The following is a 26536-nucleotide window of genomic DNA, read 5'->3' as shown; positions in this document are numbered from 1 at the left end:
AATATTGATAACCAGCCAAACTAACCCTATGCCTAATGATGACATATATATGTTCAAAATATGCTGAGATAACCAGTTTAAGTGCATATTGTGTTCATCAACCTTCGACAAAGAGCTTTGAAAATGTCAGATCGGTATTAATGAATGCACTGAAGGGAGAGAACATTACCTCCCACCTTGGAAAACAACATGGGCTAGTTCAAATTCTATCTAGTTAGCACTATGACAATGTACCCTGACTCTCCTGTGGTGACAAATTTCTGGTTATGATGAGTGTTTTTCCAGTGTCTTTACCCCTTCTTTGTTTCCATGTAGAATAAGTCAGAAATGCTTTATTTTTCAGAAAATGTATGTGAAAATACAGTGGAGGAAACTGCTTCCCTAAGATTGAGAAGTATTTTCATACCTCCTTTCTCAAAAAGCACACACAATGTAAATCTATGCATTATTTGGTCCTGGGCTTTAATTTTATTTGTAACACTATTTACCAGTTCTGTACTTATTCTTGTTCAAGGTGGAAGATCACATTTGTCATTTTATGATTAATTTTTCAAGTACTTTCAGTACCATCATTTTTCAGTAACAGCTTTAAGCCTATTTGTTTTTATAACAAGATTTAAAGGAATCCTCAGCACATCTTCCTTGTGTTTGGCACAATACTATTTATTATAGTCAGCATTCTTCTGGTTGTAAGTGACAGATCCCAACAGAAACTGATGTTAAAAAATAAAAGCAGAATTTGTTGTTTATTCAAATCTTAGAAAAGGCAGGATTGGTGTACCTCTTAAAGATAATTATAAGTGTGAATTCAAACCTTTGCAAGGCTCTATCCATTTTCTACCTGGGCTTTTCTCTGTGCCTTGACATAATACTCTTTAATTATAGCCAGTCTTATCTACATGAGGGTTTAGTGGTGGAAAATACACTCTTAGAAGCATAGAAACTTATAGTCACATATTTCCAGTATCAGACAAGAATGAAAGTTCTTCCTTGTTCCAATTAGAAAAATCCAAAGGAATATCTCTGATCAGTCCATACCTGGACCAGTTACTATAGTAAAGGAGAAGGGCCCATTATCATTGGCCTTGTCCAGGACATTTATCCATCTGTTTCTATGGTGAGACAAAAGATAGTGGTGTAAAGGTACTGTTTGCCACGCCCTGATAAAGCCATATGGTTGACATGAGTAAGTTCACCAAGATAAAAAGGTATGGAGGTAATGTCAGAAGAAGCAGGAGTATAAAAATAACGCCCCAGTATACCAACATGCTGAAGTTTTATTAATAATAAAAGTGAATAGATCTAGAGTAACACAGACCCTCATCATCTCTTGCCAGTGCAACTACAATCAACCTTACATCAGAGCATTTTTGTCAATCCAACTTCCATCCTTCACACTGGGATTATTTTATATTATACCCATGTCAAAAATACTTAATGGCTTTCTGTTGCTTATGGATTAAAGTTCAAGTTACTAATCATGGAATTTATGATCCTTAACCATGTGGTCTCTGTCCTTTTCAGTTTCTGTCTCCTTCCTGCATCCTTACAAGGCATCAACTTTTTGAAAGATCAGATCTTGTCCCTTTGAACCTCCATCTCGATCTGTCCTGTGTTATATTCCTATTTAATACTGAGCATAACTTGACATGGGCTCAATTTATTCCTTTTTATTAATGTCTGAGTTTTGTATAAAGCAACTACTTAATTTTTCATTAACTGGAACTGAACTCAATACCCTATTATCTAGTATACTGACCTGATTATTTCTTACCTCCGACCTAAACATTTTCCCCAGAAGAAACTAATCCAAATTTCCTAGGATAAAGGGAGGAAATATGAATAAATAGAATTCCCTTCCCTCATCCAAGAATGTGACCTTGATTGGCCTTGATTACCTGGATACTCAAGGTACAGAATGCTTCACTCTCACACAGATCATCTCTTGTGATGATGGACTCTTTCACAGTCCGTAGTTAACTGATTCACAAAGCAAACTAGACAATTATGATTGGTTGTAATAATGATGACAGCTAACATTTATTGATGGTTCACTATGTGCTGGTACTGCTACATTATAAATAATACTAATACTAATACTGATACTAATACTAATACTAATACTATATATATTAACTCATTTTATCTTCAAAATAACTATAAACTGAATGATATTATGGTCACCACCTCACAGGTGAGAAAATTAAGGCAAACAAAGATGAAGTATTTTGCCCTGTGTCAGGCAGAGTCAGGACTGAAACTCAGGTAGCCTAGATTCAGATCCTATACGTATAGTCCGCTATTATACTGCCCCCTGCCCACATTCTCCATAATAGTAAAGTAGTAAAATTCTTTAAAATGGAAGCACAATTATACATTTGGCATTCTTTCCTCCATGATGCCACATATTTATTTTAAGAATTGTGTATAGCTATTTAAATAGTGCACTACTTGGAATATGTGACTAGAAGATGATACATTATCCTTTTTACTATCAATTCTTTTCAAATGGAAAGAGTACTTTGAATTCAGGTCTCTTTTCTGTATACATAGGTTTCTGAGTAAAAACTGATCCTTTTTAAATTTATCTTGTTTCATTGTTGACCAAGGAAACTTAAACCTCAAGTCAGAAATGGCTCAATTAGATTCTGTGCTGTTTTGACAATTTGATACCTTATCTTTCACCAGAGTAGCACCTGTATTGCCATTTATACTTTTCTCTATAGTACTATTTATTCTCTAATACCTTTATGTATTTACCATTCACTTTTCTACCAGAATGGCAGTTTTATATAGCAGGAACTTTGTTAAGTTTACTACTATGCCCTCAGTGCCAAGAGCAGCTCCTGTCACACAGTTGAGACTCCATTAATTCGTGTTGAATGAAAAGAATGAATGAAATATACTTCCTAATCTTTGAGGAATACTTAACTATGTTTTGATTTTGCATATATATTTTCCATCCTTTTCCTCCATCCATATTCCCCCCCCTTACACTGGAAAGTCCTAGACTTCTCCTAAGCTGTGTCAAAATCTTAGTAAGTTTTTAAAGGTTATTGACTTATGCTTTCTGTGGATAAGGCATCTGGGCAAAATCTCAACTTTTCTTGGACCCTGTAGTTCTTTATTTGCCATGGCATTTTTTTTTTGTTGTTGTTAACTTATAACCACTTCTTGATTCACTAAATCAATATTCATTAATTTTACTGTGTAAGCACTAAAGAAATATTTTTGTTCATGGAAAAACACTATATTCTTGAGCTACTGGAGGAGATAACAGTTATACTCATTTTCTTATTTTCCTTATTATATTCTTGAGATCAAGAACCATACATTCTTCTTGTTTCTTTAACATATATTTTTAAAACAATTTTTTTTAATTTTTTTTTCAACGTTTATTTATTTTTGGGACAGAGAGAGACAGAGCATGAACGGGGGAGGGGCAGAGAGAGAGGGAGACACAGAATCGGAAACAGGCTCCAGGCTCTGAGCCATCTGCCCAGAGCCTGACGCGGGGCTTGAACTCACGGACCGCGAGATCGTGACCTGGCTGAAGTCGGACGCTTAACCGACTGCGCCACCCAGGCGCCCCTAACATATATTTTTAAAAGACATCTTCTGACATAACAAATTCTATTCACACACACACACACACATTCACACAGTTTTTACTAGCTACATTATTGGATCTCACTCTTGAATATCTCTACAGTGTTTTTCATAGAACTGTGATTTGAATGGCTCTGGAGAAGGTCAGACAAGAAAAGCTAGGATAGCATTCTACTTTGACCAAAAAGTGTCAAAAGTAGTGTGTATGTCAAAAGTCACAGCCAGGTGGTATTTTCTATGTAGTTGGGACAGAAGATTGTCAGAAGTATTAGGGGTAAATTTGAGGTCATATGCCTAGTATGACTCGACCCTTTAGGAACTAAGCATTGTTAATTAAGATAGCTACCTATCTGATAAATAGTTGGGTGGGCCATATGTTCTGAATTGCTTAACACAAGACTTATTTTCACCTTTTGTCTTGGCACCGCAATTTCACCCTCATATTATCCCATTTTGTTTTACAAACACTGTAGCTATCTTATTGGGTGGGGGGTGGGTGGTGGTTAGATATTAGAGAGATTATACAATTAGCTCAGGATCACCCAGGGCATAGAGGCAGAACACACAATTGAACTGAGTGTACTTAAACTCATAATCTCCCTTATTTCTTCCATATTATTAAAATATTAAACTTAAATGTTCCATATAATTAAAAGGTTTGAGTATATAGGCTAAACTAGCAAAAGAGTATATGGATTGATGTTTAGTATCCAAGAGTTCAAGATAAGCAAATATGCATGGTACTTAAGTAAAAAGAATTTCTGATATGGGTTTACAGTTCAAATTGGGGAAACCTGGAAATAGAAGAAAACAAATTCCAGATTAAAAAGAAACAAACAAAAAAATCATAATGGGATATGTATTAGGTGGTTATTTCTGTGCTCCATTGTAATATTCAAAATGTTTTAATGGATCTCAGTCTAGAAATTGTCTGCTCGAGTTAGACAATTGAATGCTTTCCGGGTATATATCACAACAAAGAGCAAGGTGTAATTTTACAGGTCTGGGCAATAACATCCAAGGGCTTGGCTTTTGAGGAGACTTTACTATTTTAAAACTCTGATACTTATCATGTGACAAAAGTAGTAATCATATGTGGCAAAAATCAGAGAGGGAAAAAGGAAACAACTACTAGCCAAGATCATTGTATGTCTGGCTAATTGCCCTCAACTCATATTTTCGGCTATCATTGTGACCTTGCTGTGCTACTAATCTCTGTCCTTTTATATGCTTCTCCTTGCCAGCTGTTTGCTCTAATATAAAGTAACTGGGTATTATGTACCCATGTACATTTTATCATTCCCTAATTTCTCTGCCATGTTTCACTTGATATACAATTTGTCTATCTCCCATTCACAAGAACATAGAAACCTATTATGTCTGTTACAAAAGTGTTTGCATCCCTAAAGACATATGGCATCCATCAGCAAGGTTGATGGGATAAACTAGAATTTCTTTAGAAGAGGTGACCTACAAAAACAGATAAGAGATCCATGACATCCTTTTTGGACACTCTAATTCTAATGAAGTTTACCTTACAAATCGCCATGTGTTCTCTCAAACTGAATTTAAAAAATACTATTGGAGCAACTTTCTTAATGCTCTGTGTATCACTGTATCTTTTTACAATATATTTGAGTTCCATTTTCTATCTCAAAGTAAAATAAAATCACATGTAAGATTTACCTTCTTTCATTCATCTTACAATTTTAGTCTTGTCATGAGCGATTCTAATGGGCTGATTTCCTCTTATACTTTCTTAGCATTCTAATAGGAAGGGGACTTTTTAGAGAAGCAAACATCATCAGATTGACAGGATATTCTGTAATAAATTAACCACTTATAAAATTAATCCAACTCAACCTGCATTAGCATGTATCACTATGCATTATATCAATGCATGTGTCGTTAATTTCTTGTGATTGTTCAAAAAACCAATAATACAAAGCAAATACAATTCCAAATATTTGCAATGTAAAATAATCTCATTTAGAAAGATGAAGGATTTCATTAGGTTGATGAAAATGATGCTGTGGCTGCTGCTGATGGAAGACTGTTTCAATTACAGATAAAAACCATTGACAAATGAGAATTCATAAGATATAAATCAATTAAAGACAAGAATACTGACACACGTAGGTTTTAGGAGCTTTCAAAAGAGAGTGATTTGAATATGAAAGGATTGAAATGAATCTCTGAGAAAATGAAAAATATACTTGAATAGTTTTTATATAGATTGATCGTTTGAGGGGAATGCTACAAATTAAACATAGGTGAAGGACATCATAGCTTGCTATAATTATTATTATTTTTTTTTGGTGGAAAAAATAACTTGTGAAAGCAAATCAATACTTGATTCAAGAGTCTGCTTAAGTGGTGCCTAGGTGGCTCAGTCAGTTAAGCATCCCACTCTTGGTTCTTCTCAGGTCATGATCTCCTTGTTCATGTGTTCAAGCCCCGCATGGGGTTTTGCTCTGGCAGCATGGAGCCTGCTAGGGGTTTGCTCTGTCTGCCCCTCCCCTGCATTCTTGCTTACTGTCTCTCAAAATAAAGAAACACTTAAAAAAGAAAGAAAGAAAATGTATTGGTCTGCGAAATGCAAAAGTTAAAAAAAAAAGAGTTGGCTTAAAATCACAGACTCTGGAACTAGACTGCTGGAGTTCCTCCGTACTTGCCTTTTCATCTGTAAATTGTGAATAATTACAGCACTTTTCTCATTGGGTTGATATGGGGGTTAATGGAGTTAATAAAAATAAAAGTCTTCAGAATAGTACCTGTCCATTGGAAGTTCAATGTGAGTGGTAGTTTTTCTCTTGTTAAAAACTAGTGAGCAGTTGGAATTTTATCCTAAATTTTACAATATAAAATAAAGTATACATTTTCATAGTTTTCATATTTTTAGTTTCATCTTTCAGAAAAAAAGACCTAAATCACACTCTTTGTCCATAATATACCATGAAATTCTATTTTTAAGTCTGTTCCTTTCGAGGTCTTTATCTACTACTAATATTTTCAAATAACAGAAATCTCCCCTGTGTCATAAAAACGCACTCTATGTTTATCATCTGGTTATAATCAAAGTAATAATATAAATGGTCATTAGTAGTATATTAGTTATGCACCATTCTTCCTAAATATATTCATGTGTTTATGTTTCTCTAACTTTATTCACTTATCTGCAGAAAGTCCCTTTAATGGTCTGTCTTCAACACAGATGTGGTAGGTGTAACTGACAGAAAATTGTCAAGAAATCCTCCAAGTACAGAAAGGAGATTTGACAAAGTCGCATTATTCCAAAGAATGCTGATGTATAGAGGGCTTTCTGTCTACAACTTGTACACATGCTGGTTACACAGACATGCACAGGAGCACATGTCTGATGTACTGAATAAAAATTTCACATCTCTTTTTTTTGTGTTTAATTTACAAATTAACTCTCCTAATTTTGATTCTCTGTTCACTAAGTGTTACTCTAGCTGTATGAAAGGTAGTCCTTTCACATGATAGAGCACCTTCATTCGTCACATTTCACTCAACAAATTCATACCATGTTGCATTTATTCATTCATTCATTTACTCATTCATTCATTCATTCATTCCAGCTCTCACAATAGTGAAAAAAGGAAATATAGTGTATTAAGAATAAATTGACATATGTAAAAATAATCTAGGGAAAAAAAATAAACAGTCCTCTGTCAAGAAGTAGAAAGCATATGCATTACAAGGAAAGTAAAAGCAGGTCAACTTAGCACCACCATTATCAGCAGGATACAGTGGAATTGTATACTTAGCTCTTAAATTGATCACAAAAACGCAATGGGCCTGTTTTAAAAATTGAAAGGAAATTTGAGAGGTTCAATAATAATAGTTGCCAATGAAGTGCTATGCAGGCTCTAAACAGGAGCCTAAGGTAGCAAACTGTGCATAGTATTGCAATGTATTGATAATAAATGGAATTGAAAGCATGGGTTTATTTTGGTTTCAGGGAAGCAATCTATAGGACAACTTTAAGAGAGGCACTTGAAAAGATCTTCGTTTACTCCTGGGTGGAGTAAAAGAAATAATAAAGGAGAAGTGGAAATGGATATTAGTTTGTATATATATGTAAATGTTTATATATATATATATGTGTATATATATATATATATGTGTGTGTGTGTGTACACACACACACACACACACACACACAAACACACACCTATATTGAAGCCTGCGTGCTTAAACACTTATAGGAACTGCAGACAACTTATTTCTAGTCAGGTTAGTGTAGAATAGTAGCCAATGTTGCCTCAACTCTTCTGAGCATCATTACTTGGAGGAAATCATGGAAAACCATAAGGCCAAACTCCCCTTTCTGTGTTCCAGGGAAGTTAAAGAAGGATCAGAGCAGACAAGGCCATATGTTGCATTCACAGCTCTTATTTCCTTGGCCACGTCCAGGAGAGCTGGCATCTCCACCTGGAATTTTTAATACTGATAAAACTATCTGGTATACCATAACCACTGATGGTTGTTGAATGCGGTAGAAGGCATTCTAAACTACAATTTCTTCTAAAAAAAAAATGAATCACATTTGAATTTGTTCGACCTTAGCTCATAAACATGTATTTATTTTTAATACCTTAAAGTATTTGCTTAAAAGCTATAGTTTCTCAAAAATTCCAGTTTCTTCATGACACTTCCTGGAGAAAGGCAGAAGTGCAGAAGCAGCCTTCAAAATTTCTGCAGCTTTGCTCATTGTTTTAAAAAGAATTATATGAAGAATGACACATACCCCTTTAGGAATCTAAAATAAATGATTTTGCATAATTAACAATTCATTTTCTTAAAGCTTAATAAAAGAGGGGCTGCTAAACAATTAATTACTCATGTTTAATTTATGACCAATTTATGCAAATGTTACTTGTAATTAGAAATGTATAAGATAAGTATGTACTTCAAATTCAAATGGGGGAAGATGAGCTACGTTATCTTGAGGCTAATTCCCAGAGGCTATTACATACCTTTTTCTTCTCCAGGGCTGTGTGGATGAAACTATTTCCTAGCATTGGAAGAGGTTTTTTACACACTCCTGTTATTACCGAGAAGTAGCTTAAGCAAAGAAAATCAGATTCATTCTATTTCAAGCGAGGAGAGATTTGTTCAGCCTCTGCCTCTCTAACTATGACTGATCATATGACTGTATTTCTTTGTATTTTCAGCATTATGTGGAGGAGATGTTAGAGGGCCTAGTGGAACAATATTATCACCTGGTTACCCGGAATTTTATCCAAATTCTCTGAATTGTACGTGGACTGTTGATGTAACTCATGGAAAAGGTAATTTGCCTCATGCAATGATAATTGGACTATCTTCTGAATTCTCATTGCATCTATTTTTATTTCATTGTCCTTTACAATGTCATTTTGCATGAGCAAAAACAGATCAGTACTAAAATATGCTAACACAAAATTCAATCTGAGTAACCGGAGCAGAGGATTATATTTACTTTTCCATAGTATTAAATACACTTATGTTTTTACCAGAAGGGTAATGTAAGAGATATTTATTTTCTTTTGGCATATTAGACTAATGTTATTGGGAATTTTCATGTCAACAAAATCTCCAACAGGATGGCTTTTGTCTCTCTCACGGTATTAAGAGGTTGATTTAAAAGTTCCAAAGGCAATAGGAAGATGATCTGAAGAGCTGAGCCAATTGTAAAGCAAACATGACATCTTTATATACATTGTTTTTAACATGTTTATGATTGTTTATGATAATTATATTCATCATATGAATTTACAACCATTCCAGAAATACTTGTATATCATTTTTCTGTTAGAACTGCAGATATATCTCACATAACTGAATGGGAGTCTAAAATTGCACTGTTCGTATGATCGTTGTTAATAAATGTCTTTTGAACAAATAAATGAAAGATTCTGTAGAACTAAATATGGATCATTCAGGCAATACAACCAAACTTCTAAGCTTGCAGAAGTAATTAAGGCAACACCTTAGTGGGAAAATAGCGATCCTAATGTATCGAAACAAAAATGGATTAAGATTATTTCCCTAAAGATCTCTATGTGCTAATCTTTTAAAAAAGGGTATATTTATTCATTTTAAAAACTGCTTTGGAGAAGTAGTTTTCCTTTTAGCTCTGTTGTTAAATTGTTCCTATTGATTTTTACTATTATTCTGTACTTACTGATTTTACTATAGAAAATCTTAAAAAAACAATCTCAGCAATGGAAAGATGCTATTACAATTTTTAAAATTAAAGCTTATGTTTAATACATTTGAATTCACTGTGTTTTCACAAATGAAGTTTGCCTTTATTAAAATTATACATCATTTTATTGCGGGTGAGGATTATATTGGAATTATTATAATGCAATTAAAAATTATTGAGGAAAAAAGTTAAAATGAGCATTCTGGTACTGAACAGCAGGAACGAAGTAGAAGACTTTGTAAACTGTGGTTTTTGTTGTTCTCCATAATACGAGACTCTTTGCTGGAAGTTAACCGGAGCATCCTATTATTCCAGTGTGCAGTGGATTAATGGAGTTTAAAATAAGCTTCCTTGTATTATACAAGAAAATGGAAGGCTACATACTGCTTGCTATGTAAATAGAGGTTTAATTAACACTTAAGGTTTTGCGTCTTCACAGGTTGCAAGTGTTAATTAAATCTGTATTTACATGGCAAGAAATGCAGATTTAGATGCTTTCCTTTAAGAGCCAACAAAATTTGTTGGAAGTACAACTACTCCAAAAGGTAACCAAAGTTATATGAAGGATAATCTCTTAAAGTTGGGAAGAATTGTCAAGGTAATACAGTGTAACCTGTCACCTAGTATACCACTTTCTATAGCGTTCCAGAAAGATGATGAACTGGCCTGATATTGACACTTGTGTCGACAGGAAACTTCTTTCTTGGGAAAATTTGCTCAATTTTTGTACAATTCTAAATGTTTGAAAATTATTCTGCAACTGTTATTCGTGTTCTGCCTTCTGGAGTTAGACAAATCAACCCAAACAACAACCTCATCCTTTCTCCACCCTAACTCTGCAACACACCAAGTCACTTGACTGTGCCCATGATGTTTTCATGTCTGCTGCCCCCATGATCATGCGATCATGATCAAGAAAACCTTTATCCCAGGGTCTTCTTCCCAGACCTCATTTCCTTCAATTTTTTATCACAAGATATCTTCATTGCCATTGCCATTCTAATCACCATTCTCTGGATGTCTTCCAGTTTATTGATATCCAGAGATATCAACATCCTTCCAAAATGTGTTTTTCCAGAAGAAAACACAATATGGCATTATTTAACTCCAGAAATATTTTCCATTAATGAAGCCCGTCCATGTTTGTTAATTTTTTTGCTGCTATATCATAATACTCATTTAAAGCCCAAATCCTGGGGCGCCTGGGTGGCGCAGTCGGTTAAGCGTCCGACTTCAGCCAGGTCACGATCTCGCGGTCCGGGAGTTCGAGCCCCGCGTCAGGCTCTGGGCTGATGGCTCAGAGCCTGGAGCCTGTTTCCGATTCTGTGTCTCCCTCTCTCTCTGCCCCTCCCCCGTTCATGCTCTGTCTCTCTCTGTCCCAAAAATAAATAAACGTTGAAAAAAAAAATTTAAAAAAGCCCAAATCCTAAAATTGTATATTTGTACAGTTGATTTTTTTTCGATCTTCAGTGCAAGCCCTTTTTTTAAGAGTTGATTTTATCAAGGATCAGTAGAATCTTGCAAACACCTTGTGAAGTCATGTAGGTGTTATTTGTATTTTATAGACAAGAATCTGAACTCACTAGACTAGGTTATTTATTATACACTCAAAGTCAAGGTGCCTGTGAAGATTGGACAAAGAACTTGAACATACATCCTATGACTCCACATCAAGTGCTCTTTTTTCTGAAAGCACATTACCTCCCTACCTATATTTATATATTTCATTGTCATTTATATGTCTTCATCACCACTCCCCATAATCCTGTTTTTTGTTTGTTTTTGTTTGTTTTGCTTATATCTCTTCCATTTGCTTAACCTTGAAATAACTCCTTAACCTTTATCCTGATTCAATAGCCCTAGTGGAGGGCAGTTGAGGCTTTTATGTTTACCCCACTTATATTTTATCATATTAGTCTTTATCCAGAGTTTTTGTGAGATCGTTTTGAAACAACTTACATTTTATTTATATTTATATCTATTGCCAGAATTTTCTTAAATACTCATGATCATCAGGACTTTAGGGGTTTATACGATCTTGACTAGAACAGATCTAAGTATCTAAATATTTAAGATATAAGATACTTCAAACATACCATCAGTAACCCCTTCACCACTTAACACTAAGTCAAGGTGTTCAAATACAAACAGTTGTTTCAAATTCAGTTAACCATGGTATCATCCAGCCTATATTGCTCCTTATTTACAATGATACCATAAGAGATTTTCCTTAGACATATTTCAGAAATCAAGATGCTAATTATGTGTTCTAGGGGCGCCTGGGTGACTTAGTTGGTTAAGCCTCCAACTTCAGCTCAGGTCGTGATCTCACGGCTCATGGATTCGAGCCCCACATTGGGCTCTGTTCTGACAGCTCGGAGCCTGGAGCCTGCTTCACATTCTGTGTTCCCCTCTTTCCGTCCCTCCCCTGCTCGCATTCTGTCTGTCTGTCTCTCTCTCTCAAATAAATAAATAAATAAATATTAATTATGTGTTCTAGTCCACTAGAGATCTGAGGCGGGGATGGTAGAGGACTATATTCAAAACAAAACAAACAAAACAAACAAAACAAAACAAAAAAACCTTGAGCTTTTAAAGGTAGATTTGTCACTAGATAAAGCACAGTCTAATCCAATCCTAAAAACTTAAGGATCAGAAAAAAGACACACATGAGTCTAAATGATACCGTCAATGTCATGGTTGGTGACATAACTATAACTGAAATCTAGATATTTATGATATTTTGATTTTAAGCCCAAATCTTTCCCATTATGTCTGTAACAGTAATTGCCTTCATAACCTTCTTTAATGATCACTTTTCTGAGAAGATACTATGATGTTGAAACCACTGGCTTGTCCTCACTACTCCTCAAATACCCACTGCTCTATTAAGATCGTGTGTCCTTACCTATCTGCCCCTTCTTCTTGTAATATCTATCCTCAAGCTGCTCCTCTACAAAATTCTGCTTATTTCTGAGATTCCTTGCCTTCGGAAGCCTCTGCTGACCCTTCTGACAAGTGGGTTACTTCTGTTTCTATCCTGCTGTCCTGACTTATATTAATCACCTTTATAGTACTTAGCAGAATGTTTGAACTTCCCCTCAGATAGACCAGGAGTTATTCACGGTCTTCTAAATCTTTATATTCGGTAATGCCTACGGTATAGGAGCCTCTTAGCACCATTTTCTTACTTGGATTCATTGACCTTTAGCAGAATTTTGAAGGTCTTACCTTGTTGTGAAGTAATAAAAATAGATTTTATTGTTTAAATCATAATCTGACAAATAGAAGTTTCCTTTTATAAAGTGGCTGGCTAGGATGGAGTGACAAAAAAAAAAAACAAACAATCAGCTCTCATGTTGAATAATAACAATAGCTAACATCTGCTGAGCCCTTCTTCTGTGCAAAGCACTGTGTCAAGCCATCCCCATATATCAGCTCATTTACACTTAAAGTCAACCCTAGAACACCATTTTACAAATGAAAAAAGTAAGTCTTAGAAAGGCAAGGTTACACTCAACAATGGGCTTCTTAATACCGTCATCTAACAAAATGTTTAATTTTCCCATATATTAACTTAGTGCATATGAGAGTAAATACATTTTTCTAAAAATATATGTTATGTGCAAAAAAACATTTTTCTTGTCATTTGCCCATCTACTTTCCTATTCTCTAGTTTTTCTTAGTTTTATTCCATAGTAAATGTCAAATTGACTTATCTAAATTTCAGCTTTTGTGTTGTTTTATAAATATAGATAACAATGACTCTAGATGGCAAAGCATTGTCTCCTTGTCATACCTACACGCAACATTTTTATTTGCATCTAGCTAGGGCCAATTACCACTTTTATACTGAAGAACATTTCAACGACTGACTCAATTTCTGGACTCGTTCTATGAGGGCTCTTAGATTCCTGCTCATTGTGGAGAGGAAAAAAAAAAACAACTTACATATTTAAAAAGAGTTTGAAAAATAATATTGTTGTATATTTCAAATCTTTTCCAAATCCAAATCACTGGCCCATTATGCAATAATAACCTTGTCTTATAATTGCTTATGTTTTCAGTGTATTTGGTCTCATTTTATATCCTTTTTTTTTTAAAGCAATGAAGAGTGGAAGCATATTCAGCATTTTGAGCTACAATGTCAATGAATAATATTAAAGAATGTTACTTATCATACTCTGGGTTTTGGGATTTTTTAATACATATTTTAATGATTTTTTTTTTGGTTAACTTAAAAAAAATACTTCAAGGGAAAGATGAATGTGGTAGTCATCCTTTATTTCACATAGTACCTTACCCACAATAGGAGGGTTTTGTGTGGGTGTGTGTATAACTGTTAGTCTTTAACATCTATTTTAGACAATATCATTAAAAACTCATGTAAGACCACAAGGCAATGCCACACCATACTCATCAGAATGGAACGAATGAAAAAAAAAATGAACTATTGACAAAGATACAAAGCAACCAGATTTGGCAATGGAAATGTAAATTGACACAGCCACTTTTTAAAGCAGTATCTATTAGAGCTACTGTTGATGACCCAGTAATGGGGCATGACCCAGTATTTATTTCCGCTCCTAGCTATGTCCCCAACAGAAATAGATCTTCTTCAGAAGACATACTTGAATATTCACAACACCATCTGCATTCATGCTAAAACACAAATTCCTAAATGACCATCAAATGTTGAACAGATAAATGAATATGGTGTCTTCACAAAATTAAATGCTATACTATATATTACTGAAAATAAATAACTCACAACCACATGCAAAAATAGAGATGGATCTCACATACCTCATGTTGAGTAAAACTCAGACCCAGAAGAGTATATGTTATATGAATCCATTATATAAACTACAAAACATTTATATAAGGCAGCAAAATTAGCCTATGCTACTAGAAGTTGAGTGAGTGGTTACTTTTGGCAAAGTGAAGTGATAGAAAAGTTTCACAAAAGAGGCTCTGCTGGTGGTAATGTTGTGTCTATTGATCTAGTTGCATTTGCAAAAAATGAGTTTAGTTTGTGAATTTCAGGGATCTGAACAATTATATGTGTAATTTTCAGTATGTTATACACACAGGTTGAAGTGTGTGAAAAATAGTCATTATATTCATTCAACAGTTTCTCCCTATGCCTGCTATATATTTCTCTTCTAGAGTTAAGCATCTTTGGAAGTTGTGTGTTGTATCACTAAGCACTGTTTTTGTGTTGTTTGAGGAGATTGAAGGAGGAATGGAAGGAGACATGTAAAGTATTTGCCAGAAAGCTGCACTTCTATATAAATAAAGCATATGAATTTTCCTTGATATTTTCAGAAAACTCAGGTGATTTCTTTTCAGGCATTGATTTTTAAATTTTATTTCCAAGCAGTTTCCAAAACATGACTCACTACATGTCTTACAAGAAAGCTAAAGGGAAAAAAAAAAGATTTTATTAGATGATACACTTGGAATATTTTATAGCAGTGCTTTTCATTTTCAGAGAATTTAATTACAAGGCAAGTCCTGGTTTTAGTTAGTTTGGTAACTTTCTGTGTTTTACCGATATACTTTGTGAGTCTAATTTTCCTCTGTTTCTTAATAGGTGTGCAGTTCAATTTTCACACCTTCCATTTGGAAGACCATCACGACTATTTACTGATCACAGAGAATGGTAGTTTTACCCAACCACTGGCACGCCTTACTGGTTCAGAACTTCCTTCAACAATCAATGCTGGTCTCTATGGAAATTTCAGAGCTCAGTTGCGCTTCATTTCAGATTTTTCAATATCATATGAAGGATTCAATATTACATTCTCTGGTAAGAAAATAGACCAATTAAAAAAGCTTTTGTAACAAAGTCAGTTTTTTTAAAGTATGAGCATAATTTAGGTATGGCGAGACAGGGAAAAAATGACAGACAAGATGGAGCAGGGGGAAACAAATCTCTATCAATAAATTGTAAGGGAAGTTTGAAATACTTTGAAGATTGTCTATAGTAGTACATTTAAGAGAACCTTTAAACAAAAGCTAAATAAATAAATGAATGAATTGCTAGAAACTCTAAGTAGATTAATTACATTTCTTTAACTTGCATTCCTACAAAATTCTAACAGAGGACAAAAGTAGCTAAAATGCTTAGTGAACTTAAAATGGAAATTCAAATATATATTTTAGTTAGACTCAAATGAATATGAATTAAACCAGTGATATTCTTTTTTTATGTGTCTTAGAAAAGGCATGGTTTACAGGCCAAGATTAAGGTAAACTCAATTTAATGATTTGGAAACAGATGATCTAGAAAAAATTAATGTGATTATCCCTCTATTCTAGAATAACCTCATCTAGAGACAACATTATAATTTGGAATCCAGGAAAAAAATTTGTACAACCAAAGTGAATAAAAAGTTTTGTATCAGTTAGAGTTCCACTTTCTAGTGAATGGAATAATGAGGCAAGTAGTTATTTCTGAATACAGAGATATTAATAAGTAAATCTTATGTCCACTTGCTAAAATTAAGATTGTAATATTATAATTATATATATTTATTATATAATGTATATACATAAAATCACACAAATGCTAACCTTGTTTTCAGTTCTTACTCTAGTATTTGCATGGAAATACTTCTAAAATAATTAAGGTATTCTGTAATGAATAGTATATGAGCATAATCAGTTTTAACCTAGAATGTTAAAAGTATATCCAAATACATTTTTTAAACAATAGAATAATACATCAACATGGAATAATCCCTTTTGTTCTCCATTGAAATTACAAGGTAAGTGCATGCCCTGGGAATATTTTTAGATAAGCTACTTCTTAGAATGGTAAAAAAATTATAATGTTGTTTAATCAACTCTACTCTGTTATACCTTGAAGAGTGTTCAGCTGTTCATTTTCATGATGTTCATTCATTGCTGGCGGAAATTGTCTTATATAAATCTATAATGTAACAATTTTCAGCATGTGGGCATTTCAGTCTTACATAAACCATTGCCTTTTGAACCCCTGTGTTTTTCAGAATATGGATTAATAGAACTCTTTGTAGAGGAGAGGGGAAGAGCCTTTGTCATTTAGATTAAAACCATTAAGTAAAATGCATTTCAAAAGTGCAAATGATCTCATCCAAAATGTTATTTTGTGTTTGAAAATATGCATCTCTTATGCTATTATTATAAGTCAAAATCAGTGAAATGGAAATGTTTCTAACGCAGAGAAAAGAATAGGAGATAAATAGCTACATTTTGAATTTATCACTCGGAAGGTGACATTTTCTCATTTATATTGAATTTCACACATAAAAGTATTTATTAAGCTATTAGATCTTTCCCAAAAAGAAGAAAAGTATGTGTGTCATTAGCATGCTTCACTTACTAAATGTCTGACTAAGCCCGGGAACATCCAGTTTGCAAACAACAGCAATATATCCTTAAAAGTGAATACTATCATTTTCTTCGTCCTTCTCTCCATCTAATTTACAGAATATAACCTCGAACCTTGTGAAGATCCTGGAATTCCTCAATATGGTAACCGAATCGGGTTCAGCTTTGGGGTTGGTGACACTTTGACCTTCTCATGCTCATCAGGTTACCGCCTGGAAGGGACGTCAGAGATCATCTGTCTTGGTGGTGGCCGACGGGTGTGGAGTGCACCTCTGCCAAGGTGTGTGGGTACGTGGTCAGCTGCTTTCATTTGCTTGTATGTGAGTCACTGTCCATGGAGTTGCATGGTTATACACCCTTTGTTCTTTTATGATCTGCTGAATTTCTTCATTTATTTCATACCGGTTATTTCTATTTGTTTTTCCACTTGGCAATCTGGTGTACCTCAGTTAACTTCTCAACTGCTCCATTTAAGCGACCATGCTTCTAAATTTGTTTTCAGATGAAGGGGAAAAGGAATCAATAGATATATAAATAGATGATTGATAGATAGCTGATAGAAGAGGATAGGTGAGAGAAAGATAATTGTATTTTGAGAACTTACAGAACATTTCATTCTTATATTCTATTGAGAGATGATTTCCCATGGCTTACAACTGAAGTTGTGGCGATATTTTGTAATTTAGGATTCACATTCATGAAAGATGATCGTGAAAGAAAATATGGCAAATAAATAATAGATAATTTGAGGGCTATCAAGGCATGTATTGACTCAATATGTACAATCTATATAATTGCTCTATTATGATCAATGAATTAAGCTGGCAATTCATTTTATATTGTGAAATAAAGCATAACAATAGTTACAGTATTGCAGTTTGGAGCCACCACCCACACCAACCTTTGAAAATTAATATTTTAACTGATGAAAAGAAAAAAAAGATTTTTCCATAGGTAAAATGAAGGACTTCTTTTTTTTAATGTTTTGTTTATTTTTGAGACAGAGACACAGCATGAGTGGGGGAGGGCCAGAGAGAGACAGAGACAGAATCCAGAACAGGCTCCAGGCTCTGAGCTGTCAGCGCAGAGCCCAATGAGGGGCTGGAACCCACAAACCGTGAGATCATGACCTGAGCTGAAGTTGGATGCTTAACAAACTGAGCCACCTGGGCGCCCCTGAAGGACTTTTGACTAAGACTTAAGTCATTTCCTATTTAAAGTAGGAAAGAAGGAGGCAAAAATTTCTTCGGGTCATTAGCCATTCTCTGGTTGTCAGTATTTGCTTTGATGACAGAACCAGATACAAATGGTCATCTCATAATTATTTTATAAAGCTGTTAAAACTCTCAAAAGCATTTAATTTGAATTTACTTTAATTGTAAATGTAATTGTGGGTTGCAGATCGGTATAAGTTAGAATATGCTACCACTTCAGGCAAAGTGTTAGAGTTTTGATCTATGGTTCAAGACCTTGTCGTTTCTATGCAAGCAAAACACCCCAAAGATGAAAAAGAGAATGAACAAGATGCCCTCTATGAGTTACTCAATATATTATCGAGTACACGAAATGTGGGAGTTCCTGTGGGTCCCCAAATCGAGTAAGAAAAATATGATCTTCCAGGTTAATGTGGGTCTGAAGGCTTTTATAGTGATGAGATTGTTTTCACAGCCTCTGTGGGTTATATAACGGACAAGATGATATATAACAGATGAAAAAATTTTTTAAATCCTAGGCTTTTATAGAAATAGCACAAACAACCACAGAGGCTTGAAGTTGGGAGGCGATGAGCACATTCTCAGAGAATCTTTTCAGAAAGCTATGTACCGTGCAATCTTTCTGGTTTCGTTTGTTTTGTTGTTATTTTTTTTTCCTGCTATTGCCAGATTTGGAATTCCCCTCTTTACCTGAATTTCCCCCATTTTAAATTTTTGCTGATGTGCATATTTTCAAAGAGCACTTAATGAGAACCTTGGGAATAGTTCAAGTGAGGTCTATTGAGTGTGTGGGTTTAGATGGCGGTCATTTGATATTGGATTAATTCTTTTTTTTTTTTTTATAAAAGGTAAAAGATTTCTTCTGGGTTAATTCACTCCTCTAAACTTCATTTTTTTTCATCTGTAAAATGGTTACAACAGTGGTACCTAGTTCATTGTTATGAGTTAGTTATGAGGATTAAGAGACCAGCCATGCCAGTCAGACACCTAATATAATCCCAGGAAAATAGGAAGGATTCAGAATTTAGATGTTATTATAACACCTACTATATTGAGTATACTCTGCTATCTATCCAGCCCATCAATCTAGTTTATAAAACCGATTATAGTAGGGAAGGAATCCCATTTTATAAAACGCTAACATTTATGAGGGTCTATTAGGCTCTTTCATATATAGTTATCTCATTTAATCCTTACTCAAATTCTGCTATTATTATCCTCCCTCCCACCGCCATTTTTCATCAGAGTAATCTTAGCCTTAGAGATTTTAAATAACTTGCCCAAGATCCTCAAGTTTGTAAGTGGCAGATGTAAGGATTTGTATGAAGTTTTTCATATTCTAAAATCCAGCTTTTTCTCACTAGGTGGTTTTATCTCAAAAGGGTCCAGGCAAAGGTGAATCTTGAAGGACTCCTTTAGGACTCTAAGGCAGAGTTAATATTTTCTCTCAAAGTATCAAATACATACCAGGCAGGCTGTTACACAGGTTAAGACATTGTTTGTGTGTATATTTTTAAGGTTTAGTTCATATTTACAATAAACTTTAATACATGGAGTTATGAAAATCTGACTTTGCAAAAAAAAAACTTTAAGTTAGTTTTTGTTTTATTAAAGTATTTCTTTGAGACTAGGTTTATTTGCGCCTAAATCTTTAATGGGAAGGATGAATAAAATCAACCTGTGGACAAATTTAGAAAGCAAATTATTGCCATGGGAATTTCCCCCCACTTTCAAATAAGCTGTGCTTGCTTTTAAGCTTATTGAAATTTACAGTTAAGCCTATTGACTTTAATAAATTCCACTGTAGGTATACATTTAAGTTACAAGATGGGGAGAAATATTCCTTCAAATTAAATGACTTTTAAAAACTTTACTTCTCCAGTTTTCTTTTAACTTTTCTTCACTACTCTGCCTGTGCTTTGAAAGAAATGTGTTCCTTTTTGTATTTCTGGTTCCGTGTATGCATATGTATATATTTCGTATTTTGTTATCTTTTCAAAGTTCACAGTCTTTCGTCACATAAAATGCAAATTATTTGTAAGTATTCATATGAACAGACCCAATTTTACCAATTCTCATTTATTTAGACAGTTTTTGTTTCTTTTTAGATTTTTTTGTACTTTTCATTTTATCTCTCATGCCAATTCTCTAGTCCATACTTGCCTAAAAACTGTTGTTTAGTCCTTAGCATTATCAACCTCATAGAAAGCCTATGTTATAGATAGTGGCCAAATTATAAATAGATTGTATTCCAAAACTTTGCTTCTGTTTCAGTTTTTTTGGAATCTAAATGGTCTTTCCCTGGCACAAGGTTGCAAATGATGGATACATTCCCAGAACAAACCATAGATAAGGTTTCAAATGTTACATCAAATGGAAAGCTAATACTAACATTTACTAAAATGATTTATATATATATATATATATATATATATATATATATATATGTGTGTGTGTGTGTGTGTGTGTGTACATAAGTTATGTAAGAAGGGGTCTGACACTTTGGACAGTAAAGCAACTGATATTCAAAACTAATTACAGAAACTTTGTATATGTTTAATTTTGATTCTTTGTTTAGTGTATTAATTGCTTGGTGTCTTTCAGTTTCTATTGGTAGGGTTTGGTAAAAATTACCTTAGTTGTGGATATTAGACAAGTAATAAATAACATTTTCACTTAACTAGTTTTTCTGAGTAACCTCTGTATTTATGTTTTAAGGTGATATTGTAACCACTAAAATATAATAACACCATAATATGGTCTTCACAATCTATAAAGGATTATATCATGTAGTGTCTCATTCCAAAAATCCATCAATGCCGTGAAAGTAGATTTAATGTAACTGTTTTATCATGAAGATACAATGTGTATAAAAAACACAAACTTACAGTCTGAGCCATGGCTGTCAGAATGTTCTGAGTCCCAGGCTTGCACTCAGTTCAGAGTAGCACACTGCTGTCTTTGACTGGAGGTTTCAATAAAGTTGGGAGGAAATCTGCTCTTAATTGTAGTGGATACATGGCTTTGGAGAACTCGTTACGTTGTCTTCTATTTTAATCAGAGGAAACTTCTTTGACCACGACCCATTTATCAGGGATTACTTACGTGCAGGGGAATTTGTAGAGGCAAGAGAAGAGTCTTCATAGAAATTGAGAGCATTAAAGTGCAGAAGCGGGGATTTTTCTCCCTAAGAAGTGGTCCCCATTACCAGCACATAGTTAATATTTACACTCCAGCCTTTCCTAAGCTGTGTGACCTTTGGGAAGCTGTTCAGATCTCTTTCCTGCCAAGTTTTCTCAGATGTAAAATGTGGAGAATCACATCTATGGTGCAAGATAGCATATAGCTGTAAGCAATAAAAGACGTGTAAGTAACCTAACACTTCAACACATGACCCTTGCTCAACCAACCTGTTTCTTCTTCTTGCACCTGCAACTCTTGATTTTTATGAACCAGCAGGAGAGAAAAGAGAAGAAAAGGAGATGAAAAAGTTTAATGTGCTATCAGAAGCTAGGTATTTCACACATACAATCTTATTTCCTATTGAATGATCAAGATGAAACTTTTATCTTAAAAAAAAATGTATACCCATAACTACATTTACATTTTGGAAGAGATAAAAATAATCAGCAGGTAAAATGGTATTTCAGTGAACATATTTTATATTTAAGTGATCATCCTGGAGAACCGTGTCTCTATTGAAATGGGTAATATGGTCATCTTTTTAAGTGGCAACAAAATGTCCAAAAGCAAAAAAGTAAAAATAAAAATAAAAAGTATTAAGAGAATTTATTACTTTGAAATAAGAAACACTGCCCTGTTTCCGGTCAAGAAATGAGTACCAGATTTCCTTTTCTAAAGTTCACATGACAAAGAACACTGGAATTTCCATTATCATCTTTCTAAATCAAGAAAAAACTTGCATATTCTTATTCAGCCTCCAAATATACCAGAAATCATGCCAGGTCATGTTGCAAATAAACAAGGAGTTAATGAAAGAACAGATTGTTTTGGAAAGTAGATTAGCAAGTTCAGTGTTAGTAATGACTTGTCTTTAAGCAGGAGTCCACACATTTTAAGAAGCCCACGCATTTTGAAATCATTTTAAAAACATTAATTCATTCATCCTCACAGTCCCCCCATTTAACACATCTACTTCTATTTCTAATTTTACGTGTCATTGATTTTTTTTTATTTGACCTTGGACAAGTAACAACATCTTTCTTTAATCATATGTCAAATGAGAAAAATGATAACTCTGTATTACATATCTACTCATTTTTCTCACTTTTCTGACTTTTTAGATCATATATTCTGCTTGTTATTTGTTATTTAGTTTAAAAATGAATGTTAACAGTGGAAACAGGGTACAGCATATATGGGAACTCTATTATCACTGTAACATCTCTGTAAATCTAGAACTATTTTAACGTTAAAAAAATTCTAAAAATTAGGGAAGTTTGGGTGGCTCAGTCAGTTGAGCATCTGACTCTTGATTTCAGCTCAGGTCATGTTTCCGGGGTTGTGGGATCGAGCCCCACGTCGGACTCTGTGCTAAGTATGGAGCCTGCTTTGAGTTCTCTCCCCCTCCCTCTGCCCCTCTCCCCCATTTGCAGATGCTCTCTGCTCTCTGTCTCTCTCTAAAAGAAGCCTATATATAATCACTCAAGTTAGTCAGTGCTGTAGATATATAGCCATGTAGAAAGCAAACTAGTATTAAGAGACCTCCCTGGCTTTCAGATGCTACTATTAATTAGCTGACTGACTTTAAGCAAATGCCTTAATTTTCTATGCGTCTCTCTTCGACAAAGAATGGTACCAATATGAGTTCTACTCAACCCAAATATTTCTGGTAAAGATAGCAGAAAATATTAGATAGAAAGTTTCTTGATAAATTATATACCCAAATGTATATTTATATTTTCTGGTATAATTATGACTGGGTGCATTGATTTCTTGACAATGTAAAAATACGTAACGTTGACTTACACTTGTTCAGTGCTTTATACTTTGGTTTTTTTGTTTGTTTTTGAGTTACTGGTTTGTGACCTTACAAAGCAAGTCAAGGAGGTATTATTGATATTTAACAGCTGAGAAAATGGTACCTGGAAAAATTATAAGTAATGAGTGGAAGATTATGCCAGAAACCAAGTCTTGAACTTTTTAGACCAGTGCTGTGATATTCCAGATGGCATTTTTTTAGTATTATGTACTGATGTACTATTTTGGAATACTACCTTTTTTTTTTTTTTAATGGAGCAGACCAGGGATGAGCAAACATTTTTTCTGTAAAGTACCAGGTAGAAAATATATTGGGCTTTACAGCTTGTGGTCACAACAACTAAACTTTGCCTGCGTGTCCTAAAAGCAGCAATAGACAATATATAAATGAATAGGTGTGCCTGTGTTCTAATAGAAATTTACTTACAAAAGCAGGCAGTAAGCTGGATGCAGCCCTAGGGCCATAGTTTGTTAACCTCTTCAGCAGACGGGCCAAGCTGAGTCAACTTAAATATCCCTCTGGCATTTGGGAATTTACTACTCATCATTCATCTCTAAGGAAATTAAAAAAAAATTTTTCCCTATTCTCTATTTTTTAATTATGGGTTCTGCTTATTAAACTAGCACGTAATTTACTTATTTCTAAGAGAAAAGATGTCTCATGTTTCTCCAGAAAGATTAGGATGGGGCGTGCGTGTGTGTGTGTGTGTGTGTGTGTGTGTGTGAACACTGAGGTAATTTGTGGATAACATAAAACTGTCTCCAAAACCTCCTATATACCCAGATCTGAGTACCAAGTCTGCATTCCCAGCTGTACACTGGACCTCTCCATATGGATGTCCTCCCACGGGCACATTGACTTCACATGCCAAACAGAACTCATTATCTCCTCAGCCAAATCAGTTCTTCCTTCTGCACTCTTTATTTCAGTTATGGCATCATTCTCAGCCAGGCATCCAACCTAGAAATTGTGTCATCTTTCACCACCCCCCTCTCTTTCTCTCAATCCATATTGGAATCATCACTAAGACCTACCACCTAAAGCTGTTGCTCAAACTTACCGCCATTTCTGTTTTCACTCTCATTATTCCCGACCAGCTCTCATTCATTGGTCCTCGTAAAGAATAACATAATAGCACAGTTAGAATGTGTGCTAGGCATTGTGTTAGACTATATATAGTTTTTTCTTTTACATATTCCTTGTAAAAACCATTTGAGAGAATATTATTTTCCCACTTTATAAAGTAGCTAGATTAACTGCCTAACTTTATAAAGAGCTTAAAATGAGCTCTTTCTGATTCCAATGCTCACAGCGTAGCAATTATATATATAATCCCATTGTATTATCTCTTCTAATTGGATTTTCTGTTTCCAAATTTCATCTAATTTATCTTCAGTAACCCTGTTAGTTGTATTTGTTTTTATTGACAAGTAACAAATTACCACAAATTTAGGAGCTTAAAACAACACATGTACTTTCTCATGGTTTCTGTGGGTGGGGAGTCTTCGCACAGCTGAACTGGGTCCTCTTCTTTGGGTCTTACAATCTCCAATCAAGGTGTTGACTGAGTTCCGACCTGAGGTTCAGGATTCTTTTCCAAGTGTACAATGTTGCTGGATGTAATCGGTTCCTTGTAGTTATAGGACTGAGAAATTCAGTTCTTTGCTCAGTTCCTAGAGGCTGTCTACAGTTCCTTGTCATGTGGACTTCTCCAATGTGACCATTTGCTTCATCAAGCTAACAGGGAGAGTCCCTGTAGTGAGTTACTAGCAAGATTCAGTTTTATATAATGAAATATAGTCACAGGAGTAATGAGAAGCAAGTTACAGGTCCCACTCAACTCAAGGGGAAGGATTGCACTAAGACATAAATAAATGCCAGGAGATGGGTATTATTGGAAGTTCACCCTAAAGTCTGTTCTCACCAGTTATCCTTAGATCAGATTATAGGGGCGCCTGGGTGGCTCAGTCGGTTGAGCGTCCGACTTCAGCTCAGGTCATGATCTCACAGTCTGTGAGTTTGAGCCCCATGTCGGGCTCTGTGCTGACAGCTCAGAGCCTGGAGCCTGCTTCGGATTCTGTGTCTCCCTCTCTCTCTGCCCCTCCCCGGCTCATGCTCTGTCTCTCTCTGTCTCAAAAATAAATAAAAACATTAAAAAAATAATAAGAAAGATCAGATCAGATCTGTTCCCTACATAAATCACTGATTTCCCATTGCCTTTTGGAAAAGGTTGAAATCCCTTAAGTCCTTTCTTGGGTGGGCCTTAGTGTCTTCTAGAGTCATTCTTCCGTATGCATTCTGGAATACAGCCACACAATGCTACGGGCCATTACCAAACATGCCAAGCAGTTTCTATACATTAAGATGTTAAGAACATGTTGAGGTTCTAATGCATGCAAATGATCAAACTTTCACCTGTATTGGCACAAGCAAATAAATAATTGACCTCTAAGACGGTGCATGCAAAGGTATAGTGAGAAAGCACTGAAAGTATTCTTTAGTAGCTGGAGAAGGCTTTGCTTTTTAATCTATTGAACTTCCATTCCTATCATCCTACCATAGATCAAGACACCATTGTCTATCATTACTTACCTGTATTATTGTAACAGACTCTAGTCTCCATTCTTTTCTCTCTTCCCCAAATAGTAGATGTAGAATGAACTTCCTATGATACAAATTCAATGATGTCACTCTCTCATTTAAAATTCTTCTACTGTTCTCCACCTCCACTGTTCTCCATTGCCCCTAAAATTAATTCTGAATGTTATCCTCTTACTCGTGTCCTCATTCCATAATTTGGCCTAACCAATTTGTTCTTCAGGCATACTTTATTTATCCATCCTGATATGAAGCCTTCCTGACCTTCAAAGTATGTGTGAGATGTCCTTACTATAGGTTTCATGAGCTTTATTTTTGTATTTCCCCTTTCTAGGTTTCATAATGCTGTATTGAATTACCTTTTTATCTACAGCAGTGTTTAGCATATAGAAAGCTTTCAGTAAATTTGTTGAGTTGATAAAGAAATGAATATATTATAGCCAAAGCTCCTTTATTTTTTTGCATTTTAAACTCACTAACTTTAATTTATATGAACAAAGCTCTACTTCAGAGGTACTG

At 34.7% G+C, this 26536-nt stretch overlaps 1 protein-coding gene across 2 annotated transcripts in view; it reads left to right on the top strand.

The window, feature by feature from the left end:
• The window catches only part of CSMD3 (CUB and Sushi multiple domains 3), a 1257946-nt gene that overhangs the window by 851706 nt on the left and 379704 nt on the right, over positions 1-26536 (top strand). For both annotated transcript variants that reach the window (XM_047073797.1, XM_047073796.1), the window contains 3 exons: positions 8811-8927; positions 15423-15638; positions 17303-17491. In XM_047073797.1, the coding sequence (XP_046929753.1) occupies positions 8811-8927; positions 15423-15638; positions 17303-17491 (522 nt within the window). The remainder of the gene's footprint in view (positions 1-8810; positions 8928-15422; positions 15639-17302; positions 17492-26536) is intronic.

This window comes from Lynx rufus, unplaced genomic scaffold (assembly GCF_022079265.1).
Source record: "Lynx rufus isolate CCGP_SWC_20201006 ecotype Redwood Valley unplaced genomic scaffold, mLynRuf1.p SCAF_12, whole genome shotgun sequence".
Taxonomy (NCBI): Eukaryota; Metazoa; Chordata; class Mammalia; order Carnivora; family Felidae; genus Lynx; species Lynx rufus.
The sequence above is the reverse complement of the archived record's forward strand: the minus strand, read 5'-3'. Positions and strand labels throughout refer to the sequence as shown.